Here is a 13,484-nt window from a genome sequence, read left to right on the forward strand (position 1 = left end):
CAGTCTCAGGGGAATCCCACACCTCTGGCCTCCATAGGTACCTGTACTCATATGTGCACGTGCACACACACACACACACACACACTTAAAATTAAATCTTAAAAAATAATAAATGACTAGAGGTTGTGTTTTTTATGAAGTCATAATAAATCAAGATTCAGAATATTCATCACCTTTGTTTTAATGTTTTTAACAAAGAAAGATTAGAAAAATCTGCCAAATATTCTCCCTTTTTGTGTTAGGTGGGGCCAGTACCCAGTCAGGAGGCAAGTCCTGTGAACCCTGTCCAAATAGCTACGTGAGCAAATAGTGAGATAAACAAGCCATTCCTGGAGACAGAGGTGGAGCCGGGATTTGAATGAATCAGGTCATCCCACAGAGTGGGTGTCTCCTTCCTAAGTTGCTCCCGGGGGCACAATTAAAACCCCTATAAAAGGCCCGACTCCCAGGGACCTAGCACACTTGCCAGCAGTGTCTGCGAGCACTTGCCTTCCTCCTCTGGTGAAGTGGGTAAGTCCCATCCTGTGGGATGGTGTTCTTCTGTACTCTTCGTTTTCCAGCCATGGTACATGTTGGGGGAATGAAGGTAGGCTCTAGGTTCCAGAAGGGATCTCCACCTTCCAGTGTTGGCTAAATCTCACTTATTCCATCTCCTCCTTCCCCTTCTCTTTTTTGATGAGGTCTCACTGTTTAGCCCTGTCTAGCCTAGACTTTACTATGTAGATGAGGCTGGTCTCAAACTCATAGAAACTGGCCTGTCTCTGCCTCTGAGGAGCTAAGATTAAAGGAACGAGCCACTATGCTTGGCTTGTCTTATCTTTTTATGGTTGGAGCCCTCACTTGAATAGCAGTAGTTCTCTCAAGGCTCTGAACTCAATACTTAGGCACATCAAAAAACACCGTGTGTGCCTCTTATGAGGCTCATCTTTCTGAAAAAAACGATCAACCCCAAAGTGCGCAAAATCTCTGATCTCTTTTTCATGTGTTCAGTATGACATAGGCATCTTCATACAGTTCACATCTGAGTTGGTATGTGAGGTTTTGGAATTCAAATGATAATATAGAACTCAACTAAGTGACCTACTATGCAGTCAGCCAGCAAAGCCATCCAAGTATTCTTTTAATAAGGTTTTGTTGTGGCTGTGTGTTTGCTTTGTCTTGGCAATACTGGAAATTGAACACATTATTTTGCATATACTAACAGTCACTCTACCACTGAGCTAAATTCCCAGAGGCCCCCCCTTTTTATAACACCAATATTCAAATGATTTTACTTCACTTAACAAAGGCTAGTCTTAAGACCAATATCATTCAAAGTTCTCCAGGCTTGTCTGACCTATTGACTCTGATTCACCAATCAGGATTTCTCAAATAATTCCAGTAATAGAAGATATGAACAGCCATAGTATATTGGAGTTAAGACAGATAACATGCAGTCTGTTTTTCTGCCTTGCTGTATCTAAATGTTACAATTTTTTATTTTGATGAGGAAGCACTCTTTGATCTTAGAATTGGTGACATGAATTAGTCCCTTATGGGCTATACATTTAAGGAATGATTTACATTTCCTTTTCACTGTTCTGTTTGTTGCTATGTTTTTGCAGACACAATTGTCTACACATAGCTCCATTTACTTTTAAAAATGCTCAAGTCTTCTTTCACATCTTGGCTTTTTTTTTTAAAACCTATCCTTTTTGCTCAACTTTAGGGGTTGTTGTGAGTAGCAATATGTAGAATTTAAATTCTTATTCTTGTCTCCTCATTATCTATTCTGAAATATGCTGAAACAAAAAAAAAGAGAGGAGTGTATGGATAGTCCACATCGATGGACAATGAAAAGCTGACTTTTCAGTTTGAAGGTGGTTTTCTTGGCTTTGAATTTTTCAATATTTCTCTTCCTCTTTCAGAATATAGTAGTCAGGGATAAAGTGCTCTGAAAATGCAAGTTGCAATAACTACTAATAGCAAGTCTAAAGATCTGTCTGAATTGGTGTAAGTCAAGTTTCCCTAAAATCGGAAGCCCAGATTTGCTTCTGAATCCTATCTTATTGTTCTAGGTTTACTTGAATTTGAAGGAAAGAAAAAAATGTCTCCACTTTTAAGAAGCGTTATTGATATCGCTGAAGTTTTCAATCATTATGCCTCACATAGTTGTGATGGAGCATCACTAAGCAAGAAAGACCTGAAGAACCTCCTTGAAAGGGAACTCGGAACTGTCCTTCAGGTAATATCTGACAAGAAAAAGAAATCTATGGGTGTGGAGCTCTCATTTTTCCTCCCAATAAAGACCAGAGTAAAAAATATCGATTAAAATGGATTTTTCAGCATAACAGGTCACCATCACATCCTCATTCATTTTTGAGCCTGAGGTATTTAAATTGGTGTTGTAATCTGAGTACTAAAGAAGTTAATAGCATGTATTTAATAGACTTGGTGGTACTGTTAATGGGAATGTTAATTAATAGGGCATTACCACTAATGATGCCTAGTCAAGTTAATAGACTTGAAGGGACTTTTTTTTTTTTGCTCCCAACTTTCAGCAACTGAAATCTGCCCGTTTCTTGACTAAAATAGTGTTGCTGTAAATATCTTAGTTCTTCTTCAAACATGAAATAGAAATTAAATCAGGAGTACTGGCTTTTTCAATAGAAATATCTGTCGGAAATCTTCATAAAATTTCATTTTATCGATCACAAGGAGAAATTTATTCTCATTCTGCCATCTAGAAAGAATCTGTTGTTTTGATCAGCACACAATTACAAAAATTTCCAAGAAGGGTATGCTTTGAAATGAGTCGTTCACATATCATATGGGAAAACAAGACAACATACATACACTATGCATTTTCTAATTGCTCTAAATATCTCCTAATATCAACACAATATAAAATAGGTGTGAGAGTAAAAGCTTACTACATGTAAATAATTAATTATAAAACGTTTGTTTTAATCTTTCAGAGACCACATGACCCCGAGACGGTAGACCTGACCCTAGAACTTCTGGATCGCGACTCCAATGGGCGTGTTGATTTCAATGAATTCCTCCTGTTCCTTTTCAAGATTGCTCAAGCTTGCTATTATGCTCTTGACCAGGCTGCAAGGCAGGATGAGAAGACAGCCCTGCCTAGGGAAAAGAGGAACCTGTCACAAGATCGCAGGCAAGAAGACCAAAGGAGATTCGAGCTCCAGGATGAAGAACCAGGGCGCCGAAGCCGGCAGAAGAGACATGAGCAGGAGGAGCGTGCTGAGGAGCTGAGGAAGAGGCAGGAGAGACTGGAGCAGCGCTGCGACGAAGAGCCCCGACTGCAAAGACGAGAACTGCAAGAACTGGAGGAGCGCCTTGCAGAGAAAGAGCCGCTAAGCTGGAGCCAGGGTCCTGATGCTGAGGAGTTTTCTGAGGAAGAGGAACAGCAGAGGCGAGAGAGGAAAGAACTCAGGAGCGAGGACCACACGGAAGAGAGACGGCTGCAGGAGCGCGGGCGAAGAGAGCTAAGCGAACCCCAGCGGAGGCGCGAACCCCAGTTGAGGCGCACGCAGGAGTTGGTGCCCGAGGAGGACGAGCAGACGCAGCTCCAGGAGCCCGACGAGAGCTTCACACAGAGGTGGCAGCGGCAGCTCGAAAGCGAGGCAGAAGCCCGTCAGAACAAAGTCTACTCCAGGCCTCGCAGACAGGAGCCGGAAAGGCGTCAGCTCGGGGAGCAGGAGCAGCGCCGCGACCTCCGCCCGCAGCGTCCCGCTGAGGAGGAGCACCTGGAGCAAGAGCAGCAGTTCCGCAAGCGGGAGGAGCAGCGCTTCCGGGAGGATGAGCTGCAGCGAGCCCAGCTCCAGGACAGCCTCCTAGAGGAACGCCTGAGGCGTCGTCAGGTGGAGCGCCGCGACCAAAACAGGAGCGGGCAACTGCGGGAAGAAAGCCAGAGGCGCCACACCTTGTACACCAAACCCAGCCAGAGGCAGCAGAGGGAGGAAGAGCTACGTGAGGAGCGGCTGCTGCAAGAAGTGGAGCAGCAGCGCCAGCAGAGGGGGAGGAGATATCGCCAGGAGGATGAACGGCTGCAGCAGGAGGAAGAGCGGCTGCAGAAGGAAAGGAGACACCTGCAGGAGGAAAGGCAGTATCAAGAGGAGGACCTGCAGCAGGAGGAAGAGCGGCTGAAGCAGCAGGAAGAGCGGCTGCGGAGAGAAAGGAGAAGCCTTCAGCGGGAGAGGCAGTGTCACGAGGAAGACGAGGCGCAGCGGGAGGAAGAGCAACTGCAGCAGGCGGAAGAGCATCTGCAGCGGGAGGAAGAGCGGCTGCGGAAGGAAAGGAGACTCCTGCAGCAGGAGAGGCAGTATCAAGAGGAAGAACTGCAGCAGGAGGAAGAGCATCTGCAGCGGGAGGAAGAGCGGCTGCGGAAGGAAAGGAGACTCCTGCAGCAGGAGAGGCAGTATCAAGAGGAAGAACTGCAGCAGGAGGAAGAGCATCTGCAGCGGGAGGAAGAGCGGCTGCGGAAGGAAAGGAGACTCTTGCAGCAGGAGAGGCAGTATCAAGAGGAAGAACTGCAACAGCTGCGGGCTGAAGATCAGCGTAGGGATCTGAAATGGCAGTGGCAACCAGAGAAAGAAAATCAAGTTCGCAGTCACAGGCTCTTCTCCAAGCGCAGGGAGAATGAAGAAAAGATCCGGCAGCTGGAAGATTCTCTGGAGCAAGAGAGACGGTTACGTCAGGATCGGCGGTCCCTGCAAGACGAAGCGGAAGAGAAGAGAGAGTTGGAGCAGGAGAGGAGGCGCCGACAGCAGCGCGACCGGCAGTTCCTAGCAGAAGAGGAGCTGCAGCGAGAGCACCAAAGGGAAGCCAAAAGACGAGATGAGACCTTCCAGGAGGAAGAGCAGCTCCTGAGAGACTCGAGAAGACGACCAGAGGAGAGGGATAGGAAGTTCCTTGAGGAGGAAAAGCAGCTGCAGAAGGAACGGGAAGAACTGAGGCGGCGGCAAGAACAAGAGAGACAATTCCAGGAGGAAGAGGAGCTGCACCTCCAAGAACGCGAGGAAGAACTTCAGCAGGAGCGCAACAGAAAATCCTGTGAGGAACAGAAGCGCCGCCAGCAGCGTGAAGAAGAGCAACATCGCCGCCGGGAGCGGCGTGAGGAAGAGCAGCACCGCCAGGAGCGTGACAGAGGTTTCCACCAGGAACAAGAGCGCCGCCAGGAGCGTGACAGAGGTTTCCACCAGGAACAAGAGCGCCGCCAGGAGCGTGACAGAGGTTTCCACCAGGAACAAGAGCGCCGCCAGGAGCGTGACAGAGGTTTCCACCAGGAACAAGAGCGCCGCCAGGAGCGTGACAGAGGTTTCCACCAGGAACAAGAGCGCCGCCAGGAGCGTGACAGAGGTTTCCACCAGGAACAAGAGCGCCGCCAGGAGCGTGACAGAGGTTTCCGCCAGGAACAAGAGCGCCGCCAGGAGCGTGACAGAAGTTTCCGCCAGGAACAAGAGCGCCGCCAGGAGCGTGACAGAGGTTTCCGCCAGGAACAAGAGCGCCGCCAGGAGCGTGACAGAGGTTTCCGCCAGGAAGAAGAGCGCCGCCAAGAGTGTGATAGAAGTTTCCGCCAGGAACAAGAGCGCCGCCAAGAGCGTGACAGAAGTTTCCGCCAGGAAGAAGAGCGCCGCCAGCAACTCGAGGAAGAGCAGCTGAGACGCCAGGAACGTAACAGAAAATTCCACGAGGAAGAAGAGCGCCGCCAGGAACGTGGCAGGAGATTCCAAGAGGAAGAAGAGCCCCGCCAGGAACGTGGCAGGAGATTCCAAGAGGAAGAAGAGCGCCGCCAGGAACGTGGCAGGAGATTCCAAGAGGAAAAAGAGCGCCGCCAGGAGCTCGAGGAAAAGCAGCTGCGAGACCGAAAGTTGAGGGTAGAGGAGCAACTTCGCAGGGAGCGCGAGGGAGAGCTGCGGCGCCGACAGGAATGTGACAGAAAATTCCGCCGAGAACAAGACTTCCACCAGGAACTGGAAGAAGAGCAGTCGAGGGATAGGAAGTTGCGCCGGGAACAAGAGCTCAGGCGTGACAGAAAATTCCAAGAGGAAAAAGAGCGCCGCCAGGAGCGTGAAGAAGAGCAGCTGAGGGATAGAAAGTTCCGCCGAGAGCCAGAGCTCAGGCGCGACAGAAAATTCCGTGAGGAAGAAGAGCGCCTCCAGGAACTCGAGGAAGAGCCGCTGAGACGCCAGGAACGTAATAGAAAATTCCAAGAGGAAGAAGAGCGCCGCCAGGAGCGCAAGGAAGAGCAGCTGAGGGATAGAAAGTTCCGCCGAGAACCAGAGCTCAGGCGCGACAGAAAATTCCGTGAGGAAGAAGAGCGCCTCCAGGAACTCGAGGAAGAGCAGCTGAGACGCCAGGAACGTAACAGAAAATTCCAAGAGGAAGAAGAGCGCCGCCAGGAGCGCAAGGAAGAGCAGCTGCGAGACCGAAAGTTAAGGGTGGAGGAGCAACTTCGCAGGGAGCGCGAGGAAGAGCTGCGGCGGCGCCCACAGGAATGTGACAGAAAATTCCGCCGAGAACCAGAGCTCAGGCGCGACAGAAAATTCCGAGAGGAAGAAGAGCACCTCCAGGAACTCGAAGAAGAGCAGCAGAGACGTCAGGAACGCAACAGAAAATTCCGTGAGGAACAAGAGCACCGCCAGGAACTCGAGGAAGAGCTGAGACGCCAGGAACGTGGCAGGAAATTCCACGAGGAAGAAGAGCGCCGCCAGGAACTTGAAGAGCAGCTGAGACGCCAGGAACGTGGCAGGAAATTCCAGGAGGAACAAGAGCGCCGCCAGGAACTCGAGGAAGAGCTGAGACGCCAGGAACGTGGCAGGAAATTCCACGAGGAAGAAGAGCGCCGCCAGGAACTTGAAGAGCAGCTGAGACGCCAGGAACGTGGCAGGAAATTCCAGGAGGAACAAGAGCGCCGCCAGGAACTCGAGGAAGAGCTGAGACGCCAGGAACGTGGCAGGAAATTCCACGAGGAAGAAGAGCGCCGCCAGGAACGTGGCAGGAAATTCCAGGAGGAAGAAGAGCGCCGCCAGGAACTTGAAGAGGAGCTGAGGCGCCAGGAACGTGGCAGAAAATTCCACGAGGAAGAAGAGCGCCACCAGGAACTGGAGGAAGAGCCGCTGAGACGCCAGGAACGTGGCAGGAAATTCCACGAGGAAGAAGAGCGCCGCCAGGAACTTGAAGAGGAGCTGAGGCGCCAGGAACGTGGCAGAAAATTCCACGAGGAACAAGATCGCCGCCAGGAACTTGAAGAGCAGCTGAGACGCCAGGAACGCGCCAGGAAATTCCATGAGGAAGAAGAGCGCCGCCAGGAGCGAGACCGAAGATTCCGTGGGGAACCAGAGCTCCGGAAAGAAAGGGAGGAGCAACAGCTTTGCCAAGAGCGTGACAGGAAATTCCAGGAGGAGAAGCAGCTGCGCCAGGAACGTGAGGAACTGCAGTTGCGGAGGCAGAAACGAGATGGTCAGTACCTAGCTGAGGATCAGTTTGCCAGGGATAAGATTCGTCGTCAGGAACAGGAACAGCATCAAAAAGAGGAACAACTACGTCGCCAAGAGCGGGAGAGAAAATTCAAAGAAGAGCAGATCCGTCGGCAGGCAGAGCAGAGGCGCCGCCAAATCCTGGAGAGTGGCGCACGCCAGTTTGCCAATGTCCCAGTGCGTTCCAGCCCTCTCTATGAGTACATCCAAGAGCAGAGGTCTCAATACCGCCCTTAAAGGATGCTGCCAACGTCCTGGCAGCAGCCAAATCTTTTTTTCTTTTTCAAGCAAAAGAAAATGAGAAACACTGGGTATCAAATGATAACTCATGTGTTTCTGGTTGTGGGAAAACTATATAATCTTAGAATGTCTTTTCCAGAATCTTAAACTATACCTGTTTCATTTCTTTCTACTCCTGTCTTTCATTCTGCCTCGGATCTTTATTGCAAGATGTCTTTGTTCTTTAGTGCAGATATGGTGTGCACTTTTAAAAAGAAGTCATTTAATTTTTTTAAAGGAATTTTGTTTGAGGAGCACATTGATTTATTGCCTTCATAAATAAGAATAATGTAGCAATTTGATATTCAAAATAATTGAGCCACTATTTTTAGTGGTGGATCATCTTGTTGGGAGCTCTCATTTTATAAGTTTAAGTTGGCTTTTTCTTTGGCCTAAATTTCATTTGTATTCTCCTCCAAACAGTTTTCTTGATTTTTGTTGCGTAATTTTGCCAGCCCTCAAATAATGCAGGGGAATGATTTATGCAGAAAAAATACCATGTGAAATCAGTTCATAACTGAAAGAAATATCTGTTAAGAGAAAGACTTGGACAGGAAATTAGAATTTGGCATTGTATTTTTATACTTAGCACCACTAAAAATTTCATGAAGCAAAAGCAAGGTGTTTCTCAAACAACTCAAATTTAAAACTGCTGTAATTTGTAGAGCTCTGTTCTATTTCCCCAAGTTTGGTTGGGTTTTAGAATATTATTACTTTTGTACATTTTGGTTTAGAGGGAATCTATTCAAGGCCCTGTACACATCTGTCTTGTTTGGGTCCAACAAGAGTTCAGAGTGATGGAAGAAGGAAAGGGGAAAATGTATGAACAGAGGACAAATTTCTAGAGGTCTCTAGACTTATCAGCCCACAATTATTTGAGGCTTTATACTACCTTAAAGACATTCTTGTTGAAAAAAATGGACTGTAGAAAATCAATAAATGTTTGGCAAATAATTATCCTTGTCTGTTATAATTATGTGTCTATCATAACTCATATCTAATCTGGAAGTGCATATATTTCCAATCACATAGTATTTTTACTATCAGCTATGTCCAAATATGAAAGGAGAGAGCCTTCAATTTTCCCTACAATTTTTTCCCAATTAAGGTGACTTCTATATTATTTCAGAGTAAAACTTGGACAGAAAATTAGAATTGGGCATTATATTTTTATACTTAGCACCACTTAAAGTCTCCTGAAGCAAAACAAGGTGTTTCTCAAATAACTCAAATTTAAAACTGCTGTAATTTGTAGAGTTCTATTCCATTTCTCCAAGTTTTGTTGGGTTTGAGAATATTACTATTTTTGTACATGTTTGAGTAGGGAACCTACTCAAAATCCTGTAAATACTTGTCTTGTTTTGGGGGAGGTAGGGGGGTGATAAGTATTCAATGAGAGTTGAATGAAGTTAAGGTTACCCTTATATCATTTCCAATACCACATAGACTCGCTTTCCATATGTTTTGTTCTTGATACTACCCCTTTCTGAATGCTTTCTTGCAGTGACTCACACTGGTCATGACAAATACACTGCATGCACAGAGTTTATTACTTTCCTTCTAAAATGGAGAAGCTACTTTGTGTCTAATCCAGAGATGGAACATGACCTAAATTTTTGGAGGAGCTTTATAGATAACAATTATTGATCCAGAGATTTAAGCAACATAGTCCAGGAGGTGCCTGAATCAGAAAATGTTGAATAGCAGTTCGTCTAAATGTCACATTGCCATCCCACAATGCAGACACCCCTGTGCCACCTGCTGAACTGCATTATTTAATTGAGTTACTGGGGAGAAAATTCAAAAAGACCTTATTAAGAATATTGCTGCCAGGCATTGGTGGTGCACGCCTTTAATCCCAGCACTCAGGAGTCAAAGGCAGGTGGATCTCTGAGTTTGAGACCAGCCTGGTCTACAAAGTGAGTTCCAAGAAAGCCGGGGGTACACAAAGATAGAAAAAAACATCAGAAAGAAAGGAAAATAATACCACTATTTTTTATTGTGAGAACCTTGGAAAATGCCCTAAAGCTGCAGTCAACACATTAGTCAATGGTAAAAAGCTAAGGAGGCTAAGCCTGTAGCTCCTGAGTATCATTCTGGTTGAATAAGAAGACCCTTAACTGCAAGGAGTACAGACTCTCTTACACTTTAACACAACTGGAAGATATTCCTAAAAATGGGTGAGGAGTAACTTAGTAGGAGCAGAGATTACTCAAAAGCAGCTACATCATTGAAAATCCTTTCCCCAACATGGGTAAAGATTCACAAAAGCCGCACCTCCAGAGCTCTCAACACAGCTTGCAGACAGCTTCGTGGTCTAATCATGTCTTTCTCTGCAATTCTGCTGGTCAGTGTCTTCCCCCAAAAAGTGTTCACTCCTTTTCATACTAGTGGGAAGAATATACTTCCTTTTATAGTACTGGCCCTCAAGAGTCTTCCAAGTTTTCTGTTTTCCAAGACAGGTGGAGAACATTTTTTTTTTTAACCTTCTGAGGCTCATAAGACTCTTGTTCCTTTCTGGAGGAAATGTTTCAACTCAGAGGAAAATGCCATGCAAGAGTTTAATATGAAGTAATTTAAAAAGTGGCTTTCCACTTAGGGTATATTCTCTCTCTCTCTCTCTCTCTCTCTCTCTCTCTCTCTCTCTCTCTCTCTCTCTCTCTCTCACACACACACACACACACACACACACACACACACACACACACTGGTTTATATGTCGAAGTCTTAACATTCAGTAACTTGAGATGTGCCCTTATTTGGAGAAGTAATTAAAGAGGTAATTAAAATGAGGTTATTAGTTTGTGTCCTAATCTGATATGGCTGCTATCTTTATAATAAAACAACTTGAACACAGACACAAACAGAAGTAGGGAGATATGAAAACACAAAGAGAAGATTGTCACCTACTAGTCAAGAAAGGTATGGAATAGATCCTTGAATAAATGTATTCAAGCCAGCAGTCTGTGGCACTTGGTTATGACATCCCCACCTAATCCATCACATAAGGTAGAGCTGTGCTCTGTTGCTAGGTAAGCCCCTGTATTACCATCTTTACCCTTAACATTGTGCAAACAGGTCTTGCTTGGTTGCTTTATTTTTTGTTTTTTCTTGCATAATCATCACAGATACCACCAGCAGGCTGAAGTTTTACAGCCTTCGAATAATGCAGGGGAGCAACATCTACAGAAAAACAAAACAAAACAAAACAAAAAAAACTCCTTATGATGTAAGTCAAGAATTGGAAGAAATATCTGTTAAGAGTAAGATTTAGCTGGAAAATTAGAATTTGGCATCATATTTTTATATTTTGCACCACTTAAAATATCATAAAGCAAAACAAAGTGTTTCTCAAACTTCAGAACTCAGACCAGTTTTATGATGACATGAAAATAATCCTGTAAGAAAACAAGAAGCTAGGGTTCATTCATTCACCATTTAGTCAATAATTGTTTATTGAGCTTGTGATCTGTGCAAAACATTTTTTCCAGGCAGTACACATGCAGGGTGAAATAGCAATTCTGGGCTCTTCTTTCACTTTCATGTCTTGAGACCTTGTGTAAGCCTCGTGGACATTCTAGGTTTCCATTGATTTATATTCCATCTATAGGCTCAAACAGCCATCCACAACGTTATCCCCAGGACTGAAGAAAATTACATTCTATTTCGAGGCGGGGCAGAAGATCATGAGCATGAGGCCAACTGAGCTACAGAATGAGATCCAAGTTAACCTAGTCTACAGAAAGAGACCCTGACTCAAAAAATAATTATTTTTAACTGGAGCACTCAACGTGTTCCACTGGGTCTCTCAAAGTGACTTAATTACTCCCACCCCCAACTCCTAAGACTAGCTAACAGAAAACAGGAGAAAGACTTAATTGACTATAGTAATCATGAGAACACATTTCAGTTTCAAACCTTATTTCCCCAGCCAAACATCCCTGAATTCCCCTCTATTTGTCTCCCCAGATACTCTCCCGAGCTCCTTCTTATCACCCAGGTTTATTGATTAAGAGAGAACATTTTAAACTGACTTCATTTTCTTTAATCCTCTTACTACCAAAGACAATGACCCTTCTGCTTTACAACCTTAGTATGTACATTTGATTATTCTCATTCTTTTCTAAGGAGAAAACTTAGTCCTAGAGTTTACTCCCATTCAAACAAAACTTCAGTAGCTGTCAGTATTCAACAGGAGGCCTGTGTCTGCTTCATCTTCTATACTAATTACACATGGCTAATATGTGCATTCAGTCTTGATAATTGTGAGGTATTTTTTCAGCTGGACCTATAATCTTCTGAAGATTATAATCTATGTAATATGTAACATATAATTAGCACATTCCCTTGTTAGTAATGAGCTGAGAGTCACATGTAGTAATCTAAAGCAAGTCCAAAAGATTCTAAGTGTTTATCATTTTTGGAACCCTCAGGCTGTTATAAAACCTTATAGAATTTAATTTTTATTACTTCTTTTTAAGAAATGTGTCACATATTCAGGAAGATACAATACAGGACTTGAGTCTTTAACTTTATGCCTGTCTGCCACAATCTAGTACCCATCACCTTCTCAACCTTGGATCTCACAGTATCTTTGGGGCCAGCTATATGCTCAGACTTAATCTTTAGGACAGCATAGATTTGCCCTTGTTTCACAGACTTAAAATAGAATTGTACCTTCATGGTATGCCTCCTCCCCTCCTGTATCCAAGGGAAATTTCAACTCAAGTTATAAGGCCTAGATAATTTCCACCTCCTCCCTAAAATCTTATTGCCTGGACACACAATATTTCTCTCCATTGAGACTCTAAGATATGTTATCTTCAGCAGGGCAAAGTGGCACATGCCTTCAATTGCAGCACTTGGGAGGCAGAGGCAGATGGATCTCTGAGTTTGCGGCCGGACTGGTCTATGGAGGGAGTTGCAGGACAGGCAGAGCTACACAATGAGACCCTGTTTTAACAAAACAAAACAAAAGAAACACACAAAAAGGTATGTTATCTTTACCAACCATTAATAGATTGCAATATTCTGCCTCAGTCAGCTTTACTTTTGTTTCTCTTCCTAATTAGATTGTTATAAGACAATAATTTGGACATTTTTTATTTTGTATGTTTTTTCCATGAACAATAAGCAACATGGCTCTATGAAGTTTTGAGGAAATGTATGGACTCTATCACTAGAAAGAAAATCATATTTAAAGCTTTAGACTGGGATTTGAGAAGTTCTTAATTATGAAAGCCTTCTTAACTTCACACACCTGGCGTAACTGGGAGAGTTGAAGTGGAAACTGGAAAGAAGGTGAGTTTTGTGCCATCCTGCTGTCACAAAAACTAGAAAAGAACAGATTGTAAAAAGATAGTTATCAGGGCTGGAGAGATGGCTCAGAGGTTAAGAGCACTGGCTGCTCTTCAGAGGTCCTGAGTTCAATTCCCAGCAACCACAGGGTGGCTCACAACTACCTATAATGAGATCTGGTGCCCTCTTCTGGCCTACAGGCACACATGCAGGCAGAACACTGTATACATAATAAATAAATCTTAGAAAAAAAAAAGATAGTTATCAAACATTTCTGAGAAACCAAGTAAAATAAGGCTAAAAAGTGCATATTTGGTAGCATGGTCATCAATGATAGATGTTGGAATAGGGTGGGGAGACAAGGAAAATAAACAGAAGCATGGGAAGATGTAATGAGTTTTTGTACAGTCAGACGGCTCCTGAATG

The 13,484-nt window shown here is 44.8% G+C and overlaps 1 protein-coding gene across 1 annotated transcript; it reads left to right on the top strand.

Moving 5' to 3' along the window:
• The first annotated feature begins 2,062 nt into the window (after positions 1-2,062).
• Positions 2,063-8,714, top strand: Tchh (trichohyalin). The gene is made up of 2 exons (XM_076574505.1): positions 2,063-2,224; positions 2,958-8,714. Exons 1-2 carry the CDS (start codon positions 2,087-2,089, stop codon positions 7,716-7,718), a joined length of 4,899 nt encoding a protein of 1,632 aa, XP_076430620.1. The 5' UTR covers positions 2,063-2,086; the 3' UTR covers positions 7,719-8,714.
• Positions 8,715-13,484: the final 4,770 nt, after the last annotated feature.

Source organism: Peromyscus maniculatus, chromosome 6 (assembly GCF_049852395.1).
Source record: "Peromyscus maniculatus bairdii isolate BWxNUB_F1_BW_parent chromosome 6, HU_Pman_BW_mat_3.1, whole genome shotgun sequence".
NCBI classification, from domain to species: domain Eukaryota; kingdom Metazoa; phylum Chordata; class Mammalia; order Rodentia; family Cricetidae; genus Peromyscus; species Peromyscus maniculatus.